The sequence below is a fragment of the Fonsecaea monophora genome (assembly GCF_001642475.1).
Source record: "Fonsecaea monophora strain CBS 269.37 chromosome Unknown Scaff40, whole genome shotgun sequence".
Classification (NCBI taxonomy): domain Eukaryota; kingdom Fungi; phylum Ascomycota; class Eurotiomycetes; order Chaetothyriales; family Herpotrichiellaceae; genus Fonsecaea; species Fonsecaea monophora.
Genome location: NW_019173971.1, coordinates 221,308 through 242,718, shown reverse-complemented (window position 1 = coordinate 242,718; position 21,411 = coordinate 221,308). Strand labels below are relative to the sequence as shown.

The following is a 21,411-nucleotide window of genomic DNA, read 5'->3' as shown; positions in this document are numbered from 1 at the left end:
GGCTTCTGGGCCCTGATTGTCCCCGTCCCAAGGGCTGCCTTGGCCACTCAGAGGCTCGTCGCCTAAGCGGCTTTGCGGCCGTGAGTATCCGAGGAGGTCCCTCTGGAACTATTAGAGAGCCACACATTGGACGGACTGGCCTAGTAAGTACAGTATTGGATATCAGAACTATAGTATTACATATCGATAAGCCTACCAGACTACCAGACCATTCGGTGCCGCTATTGTTAGCTATATCATCAGTAACCTCAGACCCCCGCCTACAAATCACCATGCCGGCGCAAAAGACCCCTGAACGACGCCAAACGTTCCCCGCGTCGTGGTATACAGAGCCGGCCTTTTACGAATTCGAACGCCGCGCCATCTTCTCGCAGTCATGGCTGTTGATCTCACATAAACTCCGCTTTGGCGCGGCGGGCACCTACGTCCGCTACGAGGTGGCCGGCATTCCCTTCATGCTCATCAAAGACCGGCAGGGCGAGATCCGCGCGTTCCTCAATATCTGTCGACACCGGGCGTTTCCCCTGGTGCACCAGGACGAAGGCAAAGTCAGTATTCTGGCATGTAAATACCACGGTAGGCATCAAGCCCTGAGCTATGCTCTCTGCCTGTGGAGAGAGAGGGTGTAAGTGAGTGAGTGAGCGAGTGGGTACTAACTACCAACAGGATGGTCCTACGGCCTGAATGGAAACTTGGCCAAAGCACCCCGATTCGACTCGGTCGAGGATTTCGACAAGAAGGAGTACTCGCTGTTCCAGGTCCACGTCCACGTCGACGTCCGGGGCTTCATCTGGGTGAACCTCGACGCCGCCGAGACCCCGACCGTGTCGTGGGACGAGCAGTTTGGCGGCGTCGATACACAGCCGCGCCTGTCCAATTTCGACATGGACGACTACGAGTATAACCACACGTGGGGCATGGAGGGCAAGTTCAACTGGAAGACACTGATTGAGAACTATAACGAGGTATGCATTCTCTCCTCTGTTCTTCGGCCGCCTATGGGCATTCTCGACGACGGGCTGAGTACTGACTTGGCCTGAAAAGTGCTATCACTGTCCGACCGCGCATCCTGGTCTGGCGCCCTTCATTGCGCAGAAGCAGCTGGTCTACGGCTGTGAGCGGTACTATATCAAGCACATGGGCAACGCCGAGGAAGACCGCTCAGCGTTTGTCAGTCCGACATATATGTTTCCCAACTCTTCGGTGACCATGACGTGAGTCTCCCCCTTTTCTTCAACCACACCTCCAATCCCCAAGATGTTACCGCTAACGGTGTGTCCCAGTCAAGAGTTCTTCTACATGATGCAAATCGTGCCCACATCCGCCACCACCTCGACCATGCGGTACGAGGTCTACCGCCGCAAGGGCATCGACCCGGCCAAGCTCGAAAAGGAACTCGACTTCTACAGCCAGGTCGAGGGCGAGGACAAGTGGCTCGCCAACGGCGCCCAGGGCAACCTCAATTCGGGCGCCTTCGTCACGGGCCCGCTCCACCCGGACCTCGAGGCCGGCGTGTCCTACACCGAGTCCATCATTCGCGAGATGCTCCTGAAGCACGCCGAACGGGAGAAAGTGGCGGGGAAGCAGATTTGGCCCGCGAAGAGGTCCGCCAGCGGCTCGCAGTTGGAGGAGGACGAGGCGTTTTGTAAAGGGATCTGCGATGGTGCTGGAGGGCCGGATGCGGCGAAGTTGGCGTGGTAAGATCGTCCTTGTCCTGGGAGGGCATGGAAAGGCCGTGATGAAACGTGTGGTCGTTCGTCGTTTATGGGGAGGGATTTGAACAGAGCCAGCATGCTAGGTTACATGCAAGTGATTCGATCACGTTTCAATATTCGACACTCCGGAGTAAGGGTAATGAAACAGCGAGAGATACAGTCTCATCCACTCACTCATTCGAGGTAGACTACCACCACACTACCTGGGTGTACATTGCAACATGGATTCCCAACTCAACATCTCGATTCCCTCTTCAGTTTCGCGTCGAAACTGTCCTGCCTCTGAATTTACATGTGAGGACTGATACCCAGAATTTGCTCTGAAATGAAGATCCCTCCGAGTTGGTCGACCTAGTTCGTACCAAAAGTCGCCTTCTTTTTTTTGGGTTGTACTACAATGATATACCTCGGGTGGTTTCCTTTGTAACCCTCCAATTGCTCGAGCTTCTACTCTATTTCTGTTCCAATGTGCATGAGATGCAGCCTCTCGGACAAACCTCTACTCATGTTCGACCAGCTACCTGGGCTTATATACCTAGGTATCAATGCTATATGCCATGTATGTACGATCCCGCATCTCCTCTTGCGTCTTCCTCCAACGTGCTCTCCTCTGGGGCTGTAATTACGCCTTCTCAATCGCCGGCGTGACGGCTTCAAGCACAACCGACTGCGCATTCTCCTTGGTGACTTTTGTCTCGCCATCGTACTTTTTGAGAAACTCGGTGGCAGCAACGGCGTCGTCCTTGATGATATTCGCAATCTTCTCCGAGCGGGGGATGAAGCGTGCCTTGAACGGCAGGGGCCGGTTGACTTGCATGTTATTGTATGCTTCGGGGTCGAGTTTGAGTTCCTTGCCCTGATTCATCTCGCACGTTAGTTCTTTGTTGTTGTCACCTTGAAGGGATTCCTTTCTGTGTGTCAAAGATTCTGATAGAGGAAAAGAAACTTACATTGTCGTCTAACCCTGGTCTGATCTCAAACGCCCACAGCAGGCACGCGATGGTGAAGAAGAGACTCTGCTGCGCCAGCGACTCGCCGCTGCAGACCCGCCGACCCCAGCCGAAGACATTATGTCCCTTCTTATTAGGGTACGGCCGTTCGAGGTCCCCAATGAAGCGCTCGGGTCGAAATTCCAGGGGTTCCGGGTACTCGCGCGGGTTGCGGTTGATGGCGTAGAGGTTGCCCAGGATGGGCGTGCCCTTGGGGATCCGGTAGCCCTGGTACTCGTCGTCCTGGATCGGGCAGTGCTGGGGTCCGCCGAGCGGGAAGACAGGGCGCCAGCGCAACGTCTCCTGGACGAGCGCGTAGATGAACTCCAGCTGGTTCTCGTCGGACCACGTCGGCGACCGGTCCTGGCCGACCACGCGGTCCAGCTCGGCGTGGGCTTTCGCCTGGACGTCCGGGAAGAGGCACATGGCCAGGATGCACGAGAGGAGGGACGAGCTGGTCGTGTCGACGCCCGCTCCCATGAAGTTGCCCGTCAAATTGGCAATGTCGACACGGCCGAGCCCGTCCTCGCCCTCGCGGATCAGCCGCTTGGCAAAGTTGTCTTCGGGCTGTTTGGCGCCCTCTTCGCACAGCGCGTAGAAGTACTTGTTCGAGCTGGTCGCCAGCGTCTTCATCATGGCCGGCAGCGTGTTGAGGCAGTTGGGCATGTCGGCGAGGATGGGGATCGCCTCGGTCCAGCACCGACCGGGCAGCGCGAGCGACGACGATCCCACAAATGCCTGCGCGACGCGGAGCACCGGGTCGTCGTACGCCCTGATCCGCCGGCCCCAGGCGATCGTTGACACGACTGATACAGTGTATCGGTCCACCGCATCGACGAACGATTCGGGTCGCTCCAGGCAGTCGTTGACGAGGATCTTGGCTTCTTGACCTTGGAAAGGCTGGTAATTGTGCACTATCGAAGCATTCGTCGCGGCGTGCTAGCAGAGGTTTTGATGTTAACATTCCTAGCATATTAAATACTGGGTGACTGCTTCACTCCTACACTAATAGACGCCGAGAGGGAGAGAGGGGAGAGACGTACCGTCAACCGCCGATGCAGCCGCCATCGATCGCCATACGGCAACCCCGCCTGGTTCATATCATACAGCCCGAACAGCTTGCCCGTGACCGTCTTGTACGGGCGCGACGAGTAGATATTGGCGCGTCGGTCATTGAGTTCCGAGATGGTCCAGGCGTCGTTGCACACGATCGTGGCCTTGCACCCTTCCCAGTACGTGATGATGGGGCTGTTGTAGACCTTTGACCATTCCTCCAATTTACACCATTGCTTCTCCCGAGGCAGCTGGAAGAGGTTGCCGACCAAGGGCAAAGGGAATGGCCCGGGAGGAAGGCGGCGGCGGCGGATCAGCACATCAACCCATTGGTAGAGGACGATGAGGATGCCGCTGAGTAGCGCGAGAGCGGGGGCGACGACGAAGACTGAGAATGGGGTCAGCAACATTGTGTGTAGCAATGGTATGCCAGGTCCGAGGCGCTTGAATGGCTTTCTCACTGTCTTTCGCACCTGTACGTCTCCATTCCCTCGCTATCTATCTATTCTAGGTGAAACAGCCCTGAAGACAAGGGTCTGGCGGGGCGGGTGTTTCGTACCGAGCAAACCGGCGGGACTCTCCTTCCCAGTATTGACGCTTCGGGCGAAGATACGAGACTCGGCGAGAGCAAATCAGACTTGACCCAATTACTGCTTTGGACCGCACAAGTCTGGGCCTCGGAGGTGCGGGAACGGCCATTCATTCTCCCTGTTCCTGTCTCGATGCTACCGATGGGAGAGGTGTAGTGGTGGTTGGGCAGATTCCAGTCTTGGTCGGATCAGTATCACATCAGGTCACATCTATTGCTTATCCCTCCCCGTGGTCGCGCTAGGGCCGCCTATCATATCTATGTTTGATCTCGATAGTCCCATTATTGTACACCCCCCGACCGAGGGAGGTCAGGCGATGCTGGGTCACCAGATTGACACTTCTGTGATCACGACACTTTACCAGAGATACGTACACCCCGCCATGGACAAGGCCCGGAGCGGACAGGGGAACCTTGAGCCACCGACGAGTAGTGATCAAGACCAGCAGCCGCCATCGCAGTCAGGGAACCTCAGCGGCGGCGTCGAGGGTAACGACAACGCCATAAAATCCAGATCATGCTTTGCGTGCAGGAGAAGAAAAGTCAAGTGCAACAAGAAACAGCCCTGCGAGAACTGTGTCAAGATGCAGATGCCGTGCAATTATCCGACCACGTCGAGAGGAAAGCTGCTGGCCTCGTCGCCGGAGCTGTTGAGGACAATACAGTCCCTCGCGCAAGCAGTGCATACACTAGAGCCTGCTCTCAGGCAGAGACAGATTGAACCGGCGCCTCGACCGGTATCACCTCGCCCAGCCCCGCAGCCTGGGCCACAGATTTCCCTTCCTCAGTCATCTTCCCAGCAGCGAATGCTACCAGAGATACCCCCCAGCCAGCTGCCCACACAGCCGGGGGTCGATGCTGGGAGAGAGTGGGTGTCCGCAACGAGAACACCCGACTCGGCTGGCGGCAGGCTGGTTCGTGATCAGGGCAAGCTGACTTACGTCAAGGAGTCCCCGTGGAATGCCTTGAACTTGCGGGTATGTATGTGGGTGACAGATGTGCATGCTTCAGGGGGCTATATTGACGTCGATCAGCCGCCGGGAGCCTCTGTTTCGGAATCAGAGGACGAAGACGATGACGAAGAAGGGGAAGAAGAAGACTTCGTGTCCAAGGAAGAGGAGCCCCAGCCTGACTACAGCTTCTTTCTCGGCCTCGATCCGGGTCCTGACAACGCAAGCTCTCTCCAGCCACCTCCAGAAGCGAGAATGCTACTCTGGAGTATTTTCAAGGAAAACATCGACCCCATGACGAAGATTGTCCATGTCCCCACGCTCGAACCTAGACTGGTCGACGCGATGAGACAAGATCATCGGCCTTCTGACAGTCTCGAAGCGCTCTGTTTTGCCATCTTCTTCGGATCTGTCACCAGTTTGTCAAACGAAGAATGCCAGTCTCTATTCTCCGAGGATCGCTCGACGCTCTGTTCGCGATTCCGCCTCGGTGTTGAGCGAGCACTGGCAAAGTGCAAGCTGGTCTCGACGGACGACCTCGAGGTCCTGCAGGCTTTTGTATTATATCTGGTCTTGCTACGAAACCACAGTGCCCAGCTATCGTGGAAGTTGACCGGCCTCGCAGCCCGACTGGGACAGTCGCTCGGTCTACACCGCTCTGGTGACTTTGGCCTGCCCTTGTTCCAGCTGGAGCTCCGGCGGAGGTTATGGTGGCAGATTGCGATTCTCGAGGCGCCGGCCTCTGAAGATTCTGCATCCGAATATACCTTGTGAGTATCTGGCACAAATGCCATTGAGATAGTGTTCGCTGACTGGTTTCGTCGCAAGACTCGAGGTCAGCAGCTTCGATGCACAACTCCCGCGGAATCTGGACGATAGAGACCTGTTCCCAGATATGACAGACTACCCGGATCGGCAGGAAACGTTCACAGACACGACCTTCATCCTCCTCCGGTGCGAGATCACCGACATCATGAGAACCATGTCCGATTCACGACGGTATCTCGTCGAAATGGGCAAACGACTCTGCGACATGTCTCTTCAGGAGAGACACATGTGGGTGCAATCGTGCGAACAGCATTTATTTCTTCGGTACAGCCGGCTCTGTTCGCCCTCGAGTCCGTTACAATGGGTATGTCTGTATATCCTCAGATACCACTCCCTCCCCAATGCCAAATGTAGGAATGGAAAGGAAAACTGATGTCTTGAGCAGGCCACACAGCAACTCGTTTCGATCCTGACGCGCAAACTGCGCCTCCACATCCAAGAGCCCCTGCAGAGACACACCACCCTGACCGAAAGTGAGAGGGACAGACTCTTCGAGGACGCCGTCGAGACTCTCGAGACGACGTTCAAGCTCCGCACCGACCCCCGAACCCAGAAGTGGCACTGGTTCTTCCACTCCTTCAACCAGTGGGAGGCCCTGGCCTATGTTCTCTACTGCCTCTGTCTGCAGCCCTTGGGGAAGAAGGCCAAGCGCGGCTGGCGCGCCGTCGAGGAAATGGCCGTGCTCAGATGGAACCCCATGTCGTCGGGGATTCACAGGGAGGCGCGCCAGTGGCGGCAGATCATGCGCATGATGGACCAGGCGAAGGCGCAGAGGCGGAAAGCCCTGCAAGCCGCAAAGCGCAGACAGAGCGTGTCGGTGCCTTCCACAGGTTCAGCTTCGGCTTCGGTGGATGTGCGAGGTCCTCCTCCCAGCAGCATGGGAGCAGCGGTAGAGTCTGGGTCTGGCAGCCACGAAGGTGTGGATGGGGGAATGCCATATCCCGCTCTGTCGTCTCAGCAGGAACAACCACTCGACGATCCGGGCAGGATGTCTTTCAGTGACCACAATGCCCTTTTCTGGCTCGACCAGCACGAGACAGACGGGGACGCGGATCAAATGCCCGGCTTGGACTTTGGCGAAGACATCCCAGACTTTACTTCTGCGGACTTCAATATGGGAGGGTTTCCGTGACTATCTATAGAGGCTGTATTTGTCAAACTAGTGCACATTATGAACGCTGGAAGAGGGGTAGAGCGTCTGGTTTACTTCCTAGTTGGTTGAGCGAGCGAGTCCAGAATACCACAAGCACACAATATACACATGTCCTTAAATCCCAAAGCAATGAAAAATTATTACCCACGGATTCTGGATCTAAGACCTGCGACTATATCTTTGATTGACCAAGCTTCTGGTGCCTGGCTCTACTGCCCTCCAGCCCAGCGAGCGACGACTCGTCGAGCCCTGGGATAATCATCTCAAACGTGTCCCGCACGACCGTGTAGTCGTAGTACCCGCACCTCGCGATCGGCAGCGTCTTCTTGGGATCCAGCTTCCCGTCCGTGAGGACCTCGTCTTTGATGTGCACGGCGACGACCTTGCCGACCACCACGTCGACGGTGCCCATGGGCGGGTTCCCCGGGAGGCGCAACGTTGTGTGATAGACGCACTCGAACTTGACGGGGCTGTCCTTGACCATGGGCACCTTCTGGCCCGGCAGGATCTGACTCCATTCCTTGTCGAGATTGGCCCGCGCGAACTCGTCGACCCCGTACCGGACCTGCTCGGCGGAGATGTTGACGGCCTCGCGCAGGTCCCACGTCGCCAGGTTCCAGACGAACTTGCCCGTCTTCTCGGCGTTGCGCACCGTGTCTTTGCGTTCGAGGTTGGGCTTCTGGTTCGCGGAGAACATGACGTACGGGGGGTCGAATGTCAGGTTGGTGAACTGTGAGTAGGGCGCCAGGTTGTGCACGCTTGGGTCGTCTGCCGATATGGTCGAGATCCATCCTATCGGTCGGGGGATCACGCAGGCTTTGAAGGGGTCGTGGGGGAGGTTGTGTGGTGATTTTCCGGGTTCGTAGAGCATGGTGAAGGTTGGCTTTTGTGCTGTCTTAGGAAATGTTTTTGTGCGTGCCAGACAGATGGGCAAGGACTGGAATTTGGTCGGTTGGGATGGATGTGATTCAATCCAATCCTTCTTGGCGGTTGGATCAGGAGCGATCGTATTGATGTTGCTTCAATATCGATGTTCGGTGCTCTAGAAGACCTCATTGTCCCTGATGCCCACCTGGACCAGCAAAGACGAGTGTTCAATCTCCGTCGGGCCCTGAACCCGACAGTCTCTCGCAAGCAGAAGGAAGCCATCTCCAGTGCAAAGTCGAGTGAGGCCTGGAACGTGGTACCCCGGACGCCCTGGACTTGGTATGGAGGCCTCGGCGAACATCATTGTCGTTCCCACATCGGCCGCAGCAGCCGAGAGCCTCGCACCAGACCGCCGACTGAGTGACTGGGTACAACGGTAGTAACTGTTTATCAGAGCAAATGGTCTGTGCAATGGCCAGAACCAGCTCCAGCATCTACGAGATCTCCTCTCCCATCTCTTTCCTGTGAACCTCCAATCTACAATCGAAAATGGGCGAAGAATTTCCGGGCCATTTGCTCAAGTTCCCCCAGAACGGGATCCCCGTCAACTTCGTCCCGGCCAAGGCTGGCGAGATCATCCATCTCGGCCCCATCACTTGTCGAGTGCTAGAAGATGGCTCACGTACCGGTATGTAAAGCAGGTAATGAAACAACAAGGTATTGGAATGCTGACAACTGTGTCAAAAAAAGACAACCGCATCGGTGCCGCCGAATTCACTCTCCCCCCGGGGATGAAAGGTCCTCCGGCCCATTGGCACGAGATGCACGATGAGACCTTCTGGACTACCAAGGGGACGATCCGCTACCACATCCCCCGCGAGGACGGCACCGAGGAGACCATCGACGCCAAAGAAGGCGACTACGTTGTCGTGCCGATCCGGGCACCACATACATTCAGTAATCCCACCGACGGCGAGTCCAAGTTCTTCAACACGTACACGCCGGCCTTTTATATCAATTACTTCAAGTTGTTGGGCACCATGGTGAATGGAGATCGGCCCATCACGGCACAGGAGCATATTGATGCAATGGCGAATTATGCGACGTTGCCTATCCCTAAGCCGACAAAGTCATAAACGATGTGGCTGTTTATGAGAAGTCTGAGAAAGCAGTGTCTGAAATGTATGCCAGGTTGAAAGTCATCTAGGAAGCACCGTAGATGGGACGATTGCCTTTAGTTAAACAGAGCAACTCTGTAGCAAGGGTGCCAAGAGTAGCACAAGATGGGAGCTGCATGCAATGAATGGATGGATATAACATTTTGCTATCTCCAATGATGTATCAAATTGGTAGAATAGTTCCGTCTCGACACCCCGACGCCTGATTACCCCCTTTGAGGATCCGTCGGGCGAGAGCCCCGTAGCCTAGGAAGGCTTGTACCTTGTTAAATTGCACGAGTATTATTTCCTTTAACAGATCAGCACTGCTCCTGAACAGAGGACAGAGACGGTGACCACGACCTTTCGACTCCTGCTTCAGTGCTGATAGTCGAGGATGGGCCTGAGATCCGGTATTTTCAAACTCGCCAGAGGCGCAACAGCCGTGGGCGCCACCTCGATCGGCTGCTTCTACCTCTTCACCAGAAAATGCCAGTGGCACGAGATCAACGACGCATCCGATTCGATCATGACCTCGAGGTTCTTCAACAAATACAACCCGTGGCACAATCCCACGCTGATCGATGTCTGTGTCCGTCGCGTGCGCCTGTCGGACCTGCCCCCGGAGCTCGTCAGCGATATGCGGCAGGGAGGAACGAAACTCATCGAGAGGTTCTGCGGCGGCGTGTGGGGTGGATTCGGTGAGTCTGACACTCGTATTGGTCTTTCGGACAAGAATGAATATACGGGTCTGGTATTGACCAAGAATGGATGGATGGATCTAGGATTCACACCCCAAAGACTCCTCTGGGCAAAACTATTCCGCGGCCTGCCCGGACGTTCAACACAGCTGTGGGAGTCTGCGGATCTGTTTGCCAGCAACTATGAGATCGGCACCATAGTCACGGATCATCTCGAGGTCATTGCCAAAGAGCCGACGTCCATCTTGTTCCGCGCCGGCAAGTCGCAGGGCACCGCGGGGGAGTCTCTGCGTGACCACGACAGTCTTCTCGAAGTCGCCATCGACCCGGATTTCGACGCGGGTGTCGCCGATCTGAGCATCAAAACGGCCATGTATCAGGGTGCGAGCAAGGCGGCGACGACGGAAAAGCCGATGGAGAAAGTGCAGCGGCTGCATATGTGGTATACCGAGCTGTTGATGGAGAGTGCATTGTACTATCTACGCCGATAAACTATATACTATCCTAATAGAGAGAGGGACAACTTTCCCAACGTGTTTATATTCCCCAGCATTCAGCATATCAACCACGAAGTCCGCCTAACAACCCCCCCTCCCCCCCGAGAAACTTGTGAGATTTTAAGTCGCAATCGACCAGATTCCACCCTCCGGCAAAGGCACTGCAACTTCGTCCAACGGCCCCGTCTTGCCAGCCTGATCTCCTCGGCGACCTTGGGGAAATTCTCCTCGGCCCACACCTGGGGATCCCACGGCTTCAGCTTCGGGAACCTCTTTTTGGCCCATGCTTCGGGGTTGGCTTCGATCTCGTCCCATGGAATATTCCGGAACGCGTCGCGGTTCATCTGGCCGCTCTTGTGCACGGCGTTGGATCGATGGTACCGGATCCTCTGCGCGGCTTCCAGCCCGAGCCGGACGTCGCCGTCCGCTTCGGCCAGGCAGTGGGCCACCGTGACGGCGTCTTCTAGGGCCTGCGATGCTCCCTGACCGGCGGTGGGCAGGTTGGCGTGGGCGGCGTCGCCGATGAGAATCGTCCGCCCACCCTCGCTGGTCCACTTGGGGATCGCGGGGCGGTACACCAGTTTGAAATCGATCGTCTTGTGCAGCGGGGTGATGTCGAGGAGGGCTCGGGCGTCTTTACCGGTGAAGGGTTTCATCCACTCAATCACCTCTTCCTTCTTTGCGATGTTGGACCACGATTCGTCCGAGTTGTCTTGTTCCTGGTCCGGGATTGTCAGTAGTCAGTCATGTCATGTCAAGATGGAGAGGAAATGTATGTACCGGATGAATGAGAACCCATGCGACATCTTTGCCTCCGTTCCATTGAAATGCCATCAGGCTGAGATGCTCCCACATCCAGAACCGCACCGTGTCCTTGTCCTCGTAGAAGAAGTTCTGGAGGTCCGGGTGCTTCCGCGCCGCCTCGTCCGTCTTGAAGAAGCTCCGAAACACGGCCCACGAGGTCCCGTCCTTGACGTCCGTGATGCCCAGCACCTGTTTGCGCGCGATGGACCGTGGCCCGTCCGCGGCGATGACACAGTCGCCCCAGAGCGTTTCACCGGTGCTCAGGCGCACGCCGGCTCGGTCCGTTTCCTCCAGGTACTCGACCACGCCGACGCCGACTCGGACGTCCTTGACCTGGCTCCGCGCGTACTCGGCGATGATGCTGTGGAGTTTCCCCCTGTGGCCGGCGTAGGTGACGTCGAACTCCTCCTCGGTCCGCGCCCAGGGCACGTCGACGATGTATTTCCCGTCGTACTTGTACAGCTCCATGGCGCGGATCTTGTTGCACCCCGTCTCGTGGATCTTTGCGCCCACGGCGCCGTTGGCCCAGCGCTTGATGACCCGGCCGCCGTTGGGGAAGAAGTCGAGGATATCTGTGGAAGGGGAGAATTTAGTCAGAGATATGTTTTCTTTACTCTCTTCGCTGCTGGAATGAATGGTGCTGCTACCGTACCTCCTTGACTGTTCGAGTCGGTGTACTTCTCCAGGATGGTGACGTCCATTCCGCGCTGGGCGCACTCGATGCCTGTAGCCAGCCCCGCGAAGCCGGCACCGACCACGATCACCTTGAGGGGTGGTTTCTGAGCGATCATTTTGCTTGTGTAGTGTCTGACGTGGAAGGCTGTTTGTGTAAAGCTCCTCGAAGCAATGACAGATGCAGTGTGAAACAAGAAAGCCGGGCTGTTATACAAGCATATACAAAGTACAGAGACACCAGACCTTATCAGCCCACACGCGACAGCCGAGAAGTATATTCTTCCCTTGGTCAAGGTATCCAGGCCCAGACACACTCACCTACCTACAATGTTGGGTCTCAGTATCACTCACTGCGATGATCGGGTCGGAAAATCTCCCGAAGCGCAACCCTCATCACGCACCTTTGTTTGGAATCTAAAGTGGCAAGAACGGTGGCATGTGGGCGTCTTCTCGGTTATGCGGAGGCAAAGCGACGAGCTCGCATTATCTCGGACAAGCTGCGTCGCTGGCCACCGCCTCTAGAGGAGTGATTCATGGTCGTGGCAGGCGGTCTGGAGTCGCACATGGGAATCCGCTGTCATGCGAGGAGTCGTACTGTGTGTAGCCTGAGCCATGGGGATTTGAAGACGATGCGCCCTCGTGATGGATAGTAATGTGGAGTGGCGAAATCCCAATGCTTTGTTTTAGCCTCTTACAGTAAATTGGAGTTATGCGTACTTGTACTCGGAGTACTCATCAAGTCGCATACTATATGCAATTATTGTCCTCGTGAGCAGCTCGATGTTGTCGCCCCAGATCAGTCAGGGCATCAACTCCTGTAAGGGGAGGCATTCTCTCAGGCTATTCATAGCATGGGAACCCCATACGAGATACATAGATTTTAGAAAGACAATAGCCCTTACGCCCAGAGGCTTCACTCTTGCTGCTGCTGCAGCGTAGCCACGGCGGCTCTCACATCGGCCTCGATGTCATATTCCCAAATCCAACGCATCCGACTCGCAAGTAGATCTCGGATCTTTTCTACATCGTCTCCCTCGAGCTCAAAGTGCCACAATTGACCAGACTCTCTGCTCGAAGTCACCAGCCTCTGTGTCCGCTCTCGTCGGAGCGCATCAAAAGCTTGAAATGCCGACTCCAGCTGATCGCCGCTCCGGATACTCGTCAAAAGACTCCCCAGCACATATGCGTCCTCCACCGCCATCCCGGCGCCTGCGCCCTGAAAGGGCGTCGATGCGTGAGCTGCATCGCCCATCAAGCATAGTCTTCCGCGCGTGTAGGTGTCGAGGCTGGGATGATCAAAGAGCGCCCAGATGTCCGAGGGGCCCATCAGGTTGATTATATCCTTGACTTGCGTGCCCCAATCTTTGAAGTCTGCAAAGATCTGTTCCTTTGTGGCCGGTATCACCATCCTCTCGTGTCGCCATTCGTCCTGCGAGTGGAATGCGACAACGTTCATCATCTTCCCTTTGGCGACGGGGAAGGTTAGAATATGCCCATGATATCCCATGTAAGCCTGACAATTCTGCGCGAGCTCTTCGCCCAGCTTCTCCACTGCAAGGTGCATAGGGATCATGCCGCGATAGCAGTATTTCCCGGTAAAAGTCGGCAGGACCTTGGGACTATCCTCCCCGGCAAGGATACGTCTCGTGCGACTCTTGATTCCGTCGCAACCAATGACTGCGCTGTGCGTGGCTTCTGTGCCGTCTTCAAAGCGCAAGAGCACACCAGCAGGGCCGTTGTCCTCCAACGACGTCAGGATCTTGCCAAAGGTCCCGAAATTGGGCGGGAGCAGGTCAACCAGGATGTCGAGGAAGTGAGAGCGGTTGATCAAGCCACTGTGCGGCTCTGGCTCGTCGACCGTGCAGAGGAATTGGCCGGCTCGAACACCTCGCTGCCGAGCCTCTTCAGTCTTGCCATCCATGCCGATGCGGAAGTCGAACCAGGTATTCTTCTTTTCTGGCGACAAGTTGGATGTTGCCCGGGCCTGAAATCTCGAGCCAAACTCCTTCGATATCAGGAACATGGCCCGCACTGCATTGGGCCCAAAGGCGACGCCGGCACCGATCTCCCCAAATGCTGGTGCTGCTTCGTAGAGGGTGACCGGTATGGAAGACTGGCCAATGATGGACAAGGCGAGGCAAAGGCCAGCGATGCCCCCGCCCACGATGGCAATGTCGAAGTCTGGTTTTATTGACATTTTTGACAAAGAGCTTACCTGGAGGAAGATCTAGTTGTAGACTCGGGGCTCTCTCTAGGTGGAGAGTTTGAATAACCACGCATCACTGTATGGCCTACCATGAGGGGTTTAAGAGGGTGAGAACTACCGGGAAACTTGAGCAGAGGCCCGAAGAGCATAGGCCATCGTGGGAGCACAGGGTGAACTGGGGCAACTCCACAGTCCTCCTGGGAAACTGGGGTACTCCGCATCATTCTTGCAGTAACGGTGCTGACACCTTGAGTCCGAGGGATCATGAACTTTGGTTCTAATATGTGTGACAGATAGGCAGAAAGCTCAGCTGTTGAAGTTGTGAGCAGAGCGTCAACAGCGAGGAAGACCTCTCCATGGAGAGCAGCTTTATTGATGAGAGGACGTATTGTTCGATATTGTCAAGCTCACTTAGGACACTCCTAGCTGGAGTTGACTGCCAGGTGGCCAAGCAGGCTTAGCTTCAGACCTGTAGATGAGGCGCCTGCCCGTGTCGCTCCAATCCCCTGTGAGGTTCATGTCGGGCATTCCTCGACAGCATGTAGATGGCCCAGATTCTTGCCAGAGCTGCGTGTATCGGTCGGTGTATCTGGGACATCGGTACCGACACCAGTTCGTCCGTGGTGGAGCCAGAAAGTCAGATATCCTCTGGCGTCCCGTATCCCAAGAAGTGATATGATTGGTGTCGGCCCCGAAGGGCGAATTCCCATCTTTGCCGAGACTCACCTCTGCATTCGTGATGCTGAGTATCTTGTCGGACCCTGCTCCGGGTCCAGCTCCTGCCTAATTGTCCCTACCAGGCATCGAATCGCATTGCCTTATTCGGCCATGAAGGGTTTTCTGATCAGATAGACAAGATGCGTGAGGTCTCAGGCTTTTCTTTACATTGTGTCCGCTGAAGGCGCTGGTTGTGTGTTAGACGAAGCGGGTGGATATTTCTCTCGATCGTGACTGTTCAAGCAAGATGTGGTCGCTGCTGGAGTCACCGCTTACAGGCAACATTCGGACAGGCCAATTGGCGGTGCTGGCCTCAATCTCGGTTCTGATTGTCATAGCTTTGTTCAATGCCCTGCTCGCCAAAGGCACTGGAGCCCACAAGCTGCCTGACCTGCCGATCGCTTTGCAGGAAGAACTGCCGAATGAAAAGGATCGGATTGAGCGTTATGTCAATGATACGAGAGAGCTCTTGATCCACGGGTATCGAGTGGTATGGGACGACCAAAATATGATAGAGAAGAAATGCTGACAGATGGCTATTCAGTTCAAGGACCAAGTGTTTGGGATCAACACTACCGAAGGTGAGTAATATGCTTAGAGGTCAGAGGGGGTGTGCTAACGAGACATATTAGGGACTAATATTGTTCTTCCACTGAAGTATCTGGACGATCTGAAAGGCCATAGGACTTTGACGTTCGGTGCCTTCCTAGAGGAACAGGTGAATCACTACACCATCTTTGGACATACGGATCGTTGACATGTATCTAGTTTACCCTAAAGGAATATACCAAACTAGGAAACCTTACAGAGGCACAGATCCAGGTCTACATCAGAGACTTCAATCCACTGCTGCGTATGTTGTCCTTCCTCCTTGACGAGACAGTCACTTATACTACTCCAGCACAATATGTCCCAACTATCCATCGTTGGATTTGTGAATATTTCCCCATCGGAGAATGTGAATGTGAGTAACTCTAACGCATGTATGATATGTAGAACACGCTGACCTGAGCCACAGCTTGGACTACTACCAAGCCCTATGTGCCCCTAAATAGACTAGTCTCGAGGATCTGTGCGAGAATGTTTCTCGGTGAGGCTGCTGCTCGGGACGATCGATGGCTCGATGTCGCTGCCGTCTATATCAAAACTGTGGAGCACTGGATCACCAACTTGAAGAAATGGCCAAAATCACTTCGTCCGCTGGTGTGGCGATTTGTCGACGGTCGAAGACAAGCATGGCAACAGTTCGAAGAGGGTAGAATGATCGTGTCGGAGTCTCTGCGAAAGAAGAAGGCAAATGGCAACAAACCTCTGAACGATCCGCCGTCGCTGATGGACTGCCTCACATCGGGCCAATACTCCGACTCCATCAACGATACCGAGTACCACACTATTGCCCAGATGAATCTGTGCGTGGCGGCAATCCAGGCTCAGGCTGCAACTGTGATGCAGTGTTTGATCGACGCGTCCGGATATCCCGAATACATCCCCGAGCTCCGTGAAGAAATTGAGCAAACTCTGCAGTCATCTGGTGGTGTTTGGACGAAGCAGGCCCTGGACCGACTCTTGAAGCTCGACAGCTTTTTGAAAGAGACTCAACGTCTCAATTCGCCTGACTTGAGTAAGTTGCCGCATCCAGAAAGACCATATGTTACGAAGAGACTTGATCTAACAACTGAAAGCATCCTACCAAAGACGAGTAATGCAACCTCTTACACTTTCAAACGGGATGCGCATCCCCAGGGGTGCCACGCTCGTCATTCCCACCGGAGCTATCAACATGGACGGCCAATACTTTGAGTCTCCAGAACAATTCGATGGGTTCCGATTCTACAGAAAGCGATTGGAGAGTGAAGAGAACGCAAAGAAACACCAGTTGGTCACGGTGGGCAAGTACGACCTTGCCTGGGGCTACGGCCGACACGCCTGTCCGGGGAGATTTATGGCCGATATTGTAATGAAGCTCATCATGATTGAATTCTTGACGAGGTACGATGTCAAGTACCCGACCAGCCAGGCCAGGCCTGAGAACGTCATCTACGAAGGAATTGTAAGTGTTGCTGGCGACATCCATTCTATTCGTTTTGTGGTCCTTGGAGCTAATGTTCATTGTACAGCTTGCACCAGATCCGGAATGGGAGCTCTCTTTCAAAAAGAGATGTTAGATCGATTGCAGTGGCGTGATGATAGATTCGGTGCGGAAAGGAATGGGGGGAAAGGTGATTTGGAATTTGGATAGATATTATGTACAGAGATCAATACAAGTCTTGGAGGTGCTGTATTGAAACACAGAAATGCTCTTGCACTTTGGGATCAACCTGAAAGAGGGCTACAATACGAGATTTCAAGACCTGAAAGGTCCATAGCGCCACTATCTACAATGTTGACACCCTGAAAATCACGGCATCGTTATCTATTGCATATATCTTCCTCCCGAGAGCAGCATGAATGCCCCATTGATGAACCTGGATCTCTCCTCGGCCAGAAACGCCACAGTCCAAGCGACATCTTCCACCGCCGCAAAAGCTCCTTCGACCGGCGTCTCCCGCGAGGCGGCTTCCAGCACCTCGTCAAAGTGTTCGCCCAGATTCTGTCTGAACGCGTCGGTCAACACCGGCCCAGGCCCGACCGCGTTGACCGTGCAGCCGTACTTTGGCGGCAACTCTTTCGCCCACACGCGCAGCATCGAGTCAAGCGCGCCCTTCGTGGCGGCGTAGATGCCCTGGTTCTCGCGGGGAGTGCGTGACGCTGCGGAGCCGACGATGATGATGCGTGATCCGTTCGTCGCGCCGGCTGCGTCGAGACGGTTCGAAGGTGTGTACGGCGTGAGGTGAGGCAGTGCGGCTTTTGTGAGCAGGAACGCCCCGCGTGCGTTCAGCGACATGGCCTTGTCCCACGTCTCGACATCGGACTCCCACAGCGGCGCCAGGGGGACCCAGCCGGCATTGTTGACGAGGATGTCGATGTGGCCGAACCGCTCGACGGCCTGACGGATCAGATCCGCGGGTCCATCCACGGTGGACAGGTCAGCACAGGCGGAGATCCAGTCGGTCTTGAGTTGCGCGCCCACACTGTCGCATTCTGCCTGGAGATCGGGGTAAGGGTAGTTGAGGACGATCGAGGCGCCTCGACTGGACAGCTCCAAAGCAATGGCTGCGCCGATTCCTCTGGACGATCCTGAAACGACGGCGATTTTCCCAATCATCGTCTGGGCCGTGCTTATTCCGGTAGACCCCATTGTAGTCGAGGCAACGAACGCTTCTAAGGGAGGTGCTCATAGGAGATCAAAAGATACGAGGATGTGATCATATTTGGAGCTGTAACATGTGATTCAGAACGCCGTTCCATGCTTTGCGCGGAAAATGACGGCCTGATACCATGTTCATAAAGATATAGATCCGATCGGCCGAGCCGCCGACTTGCGGGTATAGCCTTCCTATCTACAGACCGACGCACCGCTTGCCTCACTCCGTATCGACGTGAAGTCAGCATGTGCATAGCAACATCGGAATGCAGAGAATACTACGTAGTTACGGTCTCGGCTTCACCCGGCATGTCAAACTGGTATGGCATAAACAAAACACATTCGGTTGCATTATAGACGTATACTCGCATTCGACTAAACCAACTCTACACAACGTAACCCTTCAACTATTGACTTTTTCCTAAGCTTCGGCAGGGACGACAGGAATATCCGTGAGACCCGGAACGTCCTCGAGCTTCTTGGAAAAGAATGCCCGCGGGATGTCGGGACCCCAGCTCGCGACCGTTGCCGCCGTCGCAGGCTCGAATTCATGCGGCTTGTCCTCGTTGACCAGGTCGCCATCAACGTAGTGCTCGACCAGGAATCCAGAGGAGTCGAACCTAAAGCGCGAATATTAGCATAACGGCAGAGATGGGTAGACAGAAGTGTACGTATACACGGAAGGATAGTCAGGCAGGCAGGCAGATAAACTTACCAGTAGTCGAAAATCTGGCTCCCCAGTACATGACGGCCGAGTCCGAATACGTTGATCCAGCCTTGCTTCTGGAGGTGGTGGTGGCCAACCAGCTGGCTGTCCATGTCGTCGACCTCGAAGCTGCTGTGGTGTGCTTTGATGCCCTCCCCGATCGGGCCGCCGGCGATGAAGATGTTCTGTACCGACACACTTAGCTAACGTGATGACGAGGCTTGAGAACGACGATCACTTACATGGTGGTCGACATATTCCTTCCCCTTGTCAATGTGGATGAAAGTCATGATGATCTTCCCACTCTGCTCGTGCCGAAGAGAATCTGTCTCCTTGAGGTTGAAGGTCTTGCAATACCAGTCCACCACCTCGGGAAGTCGAGAGACATCGACCTCGAAGCCATAGTGGCCCAACTTGTGCACTTTGGAAGGACTCGCCCGTTCCGGTCGTTGGAACTCTCCATACCGACGCTTATCCTCCCACGTATTCCATTTGACCGGCTTGGGGGCCTCTCGCTCATCGATCGTCCGGTCCGTCTGGCCCCAAATGAGCGTGATATCCTCGCCCATGATGTCCGGCATGATCACACACTTGCCGCCCCCTGGACCCTCGTAGTCATGCACCGGCGTCGCGCCAGGTACCTTTGCTGCTTTTTCCAAATCCGCCAGCGATTGCACGATCCAGCCACCCCCGAGAAACCGTCGCTTGCCGTCGTGAGTCTGCTCGGCGACGTAGACGACAGCATCCTTGCCGAATCCGCGGAAATAGATCTTCTCGTCCGTCTCCTTTTCCACAATCAGGCCAAAGTCGATGAAGAACTTTTTGGCCTTTTGGAGATCGGTGTGGCCGTAGCGGCAGTGCGAGAGACGGTCTATCAAGATCTTGTCCGCCATGGCTGGTCACAGAAAAGAGATACCGTAGGTAAGAGTATTTGGTCTGGATGGTGAAGAAACCTCGTTGTCGACTAATGAGAGGAATTGAAGGTGCATGTACGGGCTACTAGGCTTGAAATCCCTCGGTGGCCACTCCCATCCCGGCCTGAGCTGTAATATCATCGGTAGAACGGTAACGGGCCCCGCTGACCGCAGTCAAGCTCGACTATCCCATTTCGGCCAGTCGCGGCAAACGAGGCCGAAATACTTGGGGGGCGTCCCGGACGCGGATCTGGACCACTGCATGACACAACACCAGAACAGGCCGTACAACTATACTTCAATACCCCCTAACACCCGTAGACGTTTACTGCCTAGAACCTGCGACCCAGACCGAACCAAGAGCCACTTTGTGAACTCCGGTCCCATCATGTCGTTTGATAGACTCATTCGATTTATCGATCAAAATGGCGCAACACAGTATGGTAACCTTGATCAAGAGGTCGACGTGAAGGCCATTGAAGGTTCAGAAGCTCAACTGGTTTCCGGTGATCTAGAATCCGGGTTCCAGATATCGTCTCAAAAGGCGGTAGTGCACAAAGTATGGCCCCATCACTCTCTGTGTGTGAGAAGCAAGTGCCATACTGAACCTCCTTTGAAGCTGCTTAACCCTCTCGGCACTACTCCGCTAGTACTCTGTGCCGGTGTGAACTATCACTCTCACTCTCGTGAGACGAAGGTACGGTACATTTCTCTTTCGTCCTACAAATGCAAGATGTTGGTCGCCTGCTGACATGACTCTCTAGTTCACCCCACCCAAGAAGCCTGTGGTGTTCGCCACACCTCCAGACCGACTTGCAGGACCTCTCGAGGATATTCCCATCCCTCCAGATGCACAGAGCTTGCTAGACTACGAGGGCGAACTGACCCTCGTCATCGGCAAAGACGGGATCAACATCCCCGAAGACCAAGCCCTGGATTACGTCCTGGGATATACCGTCGGCAACGACGTCTCGGCACGGTATTACAACAACCCAGACGTGTCGGGCTGGCAGATGGGCTATGCAAAGTCGTTTGACAAATTCGGGCCCATCGGACCCTATTTAGTGTCGCCGAAGCTGATTCCCGACCCGCAGAAGTTGCACCTGGTGACCAAGGTGAACGGGAGCGTCAGGCAGGAGGCGTCGACGTCTGAGATGATCTGGACTTGCAAGCAGCTCATTGCGTTCTGCTCGAACGGGCGGACTCTGCGCCGTGGGACCGTGATAATGACGGGGACTCCGGAGGGTGTTGGGTGGCATTCGAACGGGTGCTTGAAGGACGGCGATGTAGTCAGTGTGACTATCGATGGGTTAGGCTCGATACACAACAAGATGGTCTTCTCCTAGTACCCTTGACGCACTAATTCTACATCGGTTCCTCTTTATCATAGTGCATCATGGGTTAAACTGTAGCTGCGTAGAACCTACATATGAGATGGGGGGTCAATACTTGCCATTTTCGGCAGCATCACGTGCAAGGCTCTCATCTGACCAATCATTTGGCTGTTCCTCCTTTCGGCACGACCGGCCGACACACCCCGCGCCATTTCCCCCCTTTTTACCAAGATGCGGCGAGGCGGATCCCGCTGGCAGCGTACTTTTTGTTCACGGCGTCTTGGGATATGATTGGACATTCGCGGCTTCAGC

At 55.1% G+C, this 21,411-nt stretch overlaps 12 protein-coding genes across 12 annotated transcripts; 6 read left to right on the top strand and 6 right to left on the bottom strand.

The window, feature by feature from the left end:
• Positions 1-272: 272 nt before the first annotated feature.
• Positions 273-1,701, top strand: AYO21_06068 (hypothetical protein; the record flags this gene model as incomplete). Its single annotated transcript, XM_022656033.1, has 4 exons — positions 273-576; positions 667-965; positions 1,045-1,214; positions 1,284-1,701. The coding sequence occupies 4 exons, from the start codon at positions 273-275 to the stop codon at positions 1,699-1,701; spliced, it is 1,191 nt and encodes a 396-aa protein (XP_022511745.1).
• Positions 1,702-2,337: 636 nt separating this feature from the next.
• On the bottom strand, positions 2,338-4,167 carry AYO21_06067 (hypothetical protein; the record flags this gene model as incomplete). The annotated part of the gene is made up of 3 exons (XM_022656032.1): positions 2,338-2,571; positions 2,666-3,643; positions 3,748-4,167. The coding sequence occupies 3 exons, from the start codon at positions 4,165-4,167 to the stop codon at positions 2,338-2,340; spliced, it is 1,632 nt and encodes a 543-aa protein (XP_022511744.1).
• A 562-nt stretch (positions 4,168-4,729) lies between these two features.
• Positions 4,730-7,256, top strand: AYO21_06066 (hypothetical protein; the record flags this gene model as incomplete). The annotated part of the gene is made up of 4 exons (XM_022656031.1): positions 4,730-5,323; positions 5,381-6,066; positions 6,125-6,428; positions 6,510-7,256. 4 exons carry the CDS (start codon positions 4,730-4,732, stop codon positions 7,254-7,256), a joined length of 2,331 nt encoding a protein of 776 aa, XP_022511743.1.
• Positions 7,257-7,449: 193 nt separating this feature from the next.
• Positions 7,450-8,148, bottom strand: AYO21_06065 (hypothetical protein; the record flags this gene model as incomplete). Its single annotated transcript, XM_022656030.1, has 1 exon — positions 7,450-8,148. One exon carries the CDS (start codon positions 8,146-8,148, stop codon positions 7,450-7,452), a length of 699 nt encoding a protein of 232 aa, XP_022511742.1.
• Positions 8,149-8,693: 545 nt separating this feature from the next.
• On the top strand, positions 8,694-9,280 carry AYO21_06064 (hypothetical protein; the record flags this gene model as incomplete). Its single annotated transcript, XM_022656029.1, has 2 exons — positions 8,694-8,832; positions 8,895-9,280. The coding sequence occupies 2 exons, from the start codon at positions 8,694-8,696 to the stop codon at positions 9,278-9,280; spliced, it is 525 nt and encodes a 174-aa protein (XP_022511741.1).
• A 418-nt stretch (positions 9,281-9,698) lies between these two features.
• AYO21_06063 (hypothetical protein) lies at positions 9,699-10,493 on the top strand (the record flags this gene model as incomplete). Its single annotated transcript, XM_022656028.1, has 1 exon — positions 9,699-10,493. The coding sequence occupies one exon, from the start codon at positions 9,699-9,701 to the stop codon at positions 10,491-10,493; it is 795 nt and encodes a 264-aa protein (XP_022511740.1).
• Positions 10,494-10,619: 126 nt separating this feature from the next.
• AYO21_06062 (hypothetical protein) lies at positions 10,620-12,094 on the bottom strand (the record flags this gene model as incomplete). Its single annotated transcript, XM_022656027.1, has 4 exons — positions 10,620-10,685; positions 10,739-11,218; positions 11,280-11,875; positions 11,956-12,094. 4 exons carry the CDS (start codon positions 12,092-12,094, stop codon positions 10,620-10,622), a joined length of 1,281 nt encoding a protein of 426 aa, XP_022511739.1.
• Positions 12,095-12,891: 797 nt separating this feature from the next.
• On the bottom strand, positions 12,892-14,175 carry AYO21_06061 (hypothetical protein; the record flags this gene model as incomplete). The annotated part of the gene is made up of 1 exon (XM_022656026.1): positions 12,892-14,175. The coding sequence occupies one exon, from the start codon at positions 14,173-14,175 to the stop codon at positions 12,892-12,894; it is 1,284 nt and encodes a 427-aa protein (XP_022511738.1).
• A 973-nt stretch (positions 14,176-15,148) lies between these two features.
• AYO21_06060 (hypothetical protein) lies at positions 15,149-17,066 on the top strand (the record flags this gene model as incomplete). The annotated part of the gene is made up of 7 exons (XM_022656025.1): positions 15,149-15,391; positions 15,446-15,482; positions 15,534-15,619; positions 15,670-15,865; positions 15,920-16,522; positions 16,584-16,951; positions 17,019-17,066. The coding sequence occupies 7 exons, from the start codon at positions 15,149-15,151 to the stop codon at positions 17,064-17,066; spliced, it is 1,581 nt and encodes a 526-aa protein (XP_022511737.1).
• Positions 17,067-17,314: 248 nt separating this feature from the next.
• Positions 17,315-18,139, bottom strand: AYO21_06059 (hypothetical protein; the record flags this gene model as incomplete). Its single annotated transcript, XM_022656024.1, has 1 exon — positions 17,315-18,139. The coding sequence occupies one exon, from the start codon at positions 18,137-18,139 to the stop codon at positions 17,315-17,317; it is 825 nt and encodes a 274-aa protein (XP_022511736.1).
• A 427-nt stretch (positions 18,140-18,566) lies between these two features.
• On the bottom strand, positions 18,567-19,744 carry AYO21_06058 (hypothetical protein; the record flags this gene model as incomplete). Its single annotated transcript, XM_022656023.1, has 3 exons — positions 18,567-18,765; positions 18,861-19,036; positions 19,094-19,744. 3 exons carry the CDS (start codon positions 19,742-19,744, stop codon positions 18,567-18,569), a joined length of 1,026 nt encoding a protein of 341 aa, XP_022511735.1.
• A 409-nt stretch (positions 19,745-20,153) lies between these two features.
• Positions 20,154-21,111, top strand: AYO21_06057 (hypothetical protein; the record flags this gene model as incomplete). The annotated part of the gene is made up of 3 exons (XM_022656022.1): positions 20,154-20,324; positions 20,385-20,462; positions 20,530-21,111. The coding sequence occupies 3 exons, from the start codon at positions 20,154-20,156 to the stop codon at positions 21,109-21,111; spliced, it is 831 nt and encodes a 276-aa protein (XP_022511734.1).
• Between the last annotated feature and the right edge of the window lie 300 nt (positions 21,112-21,411).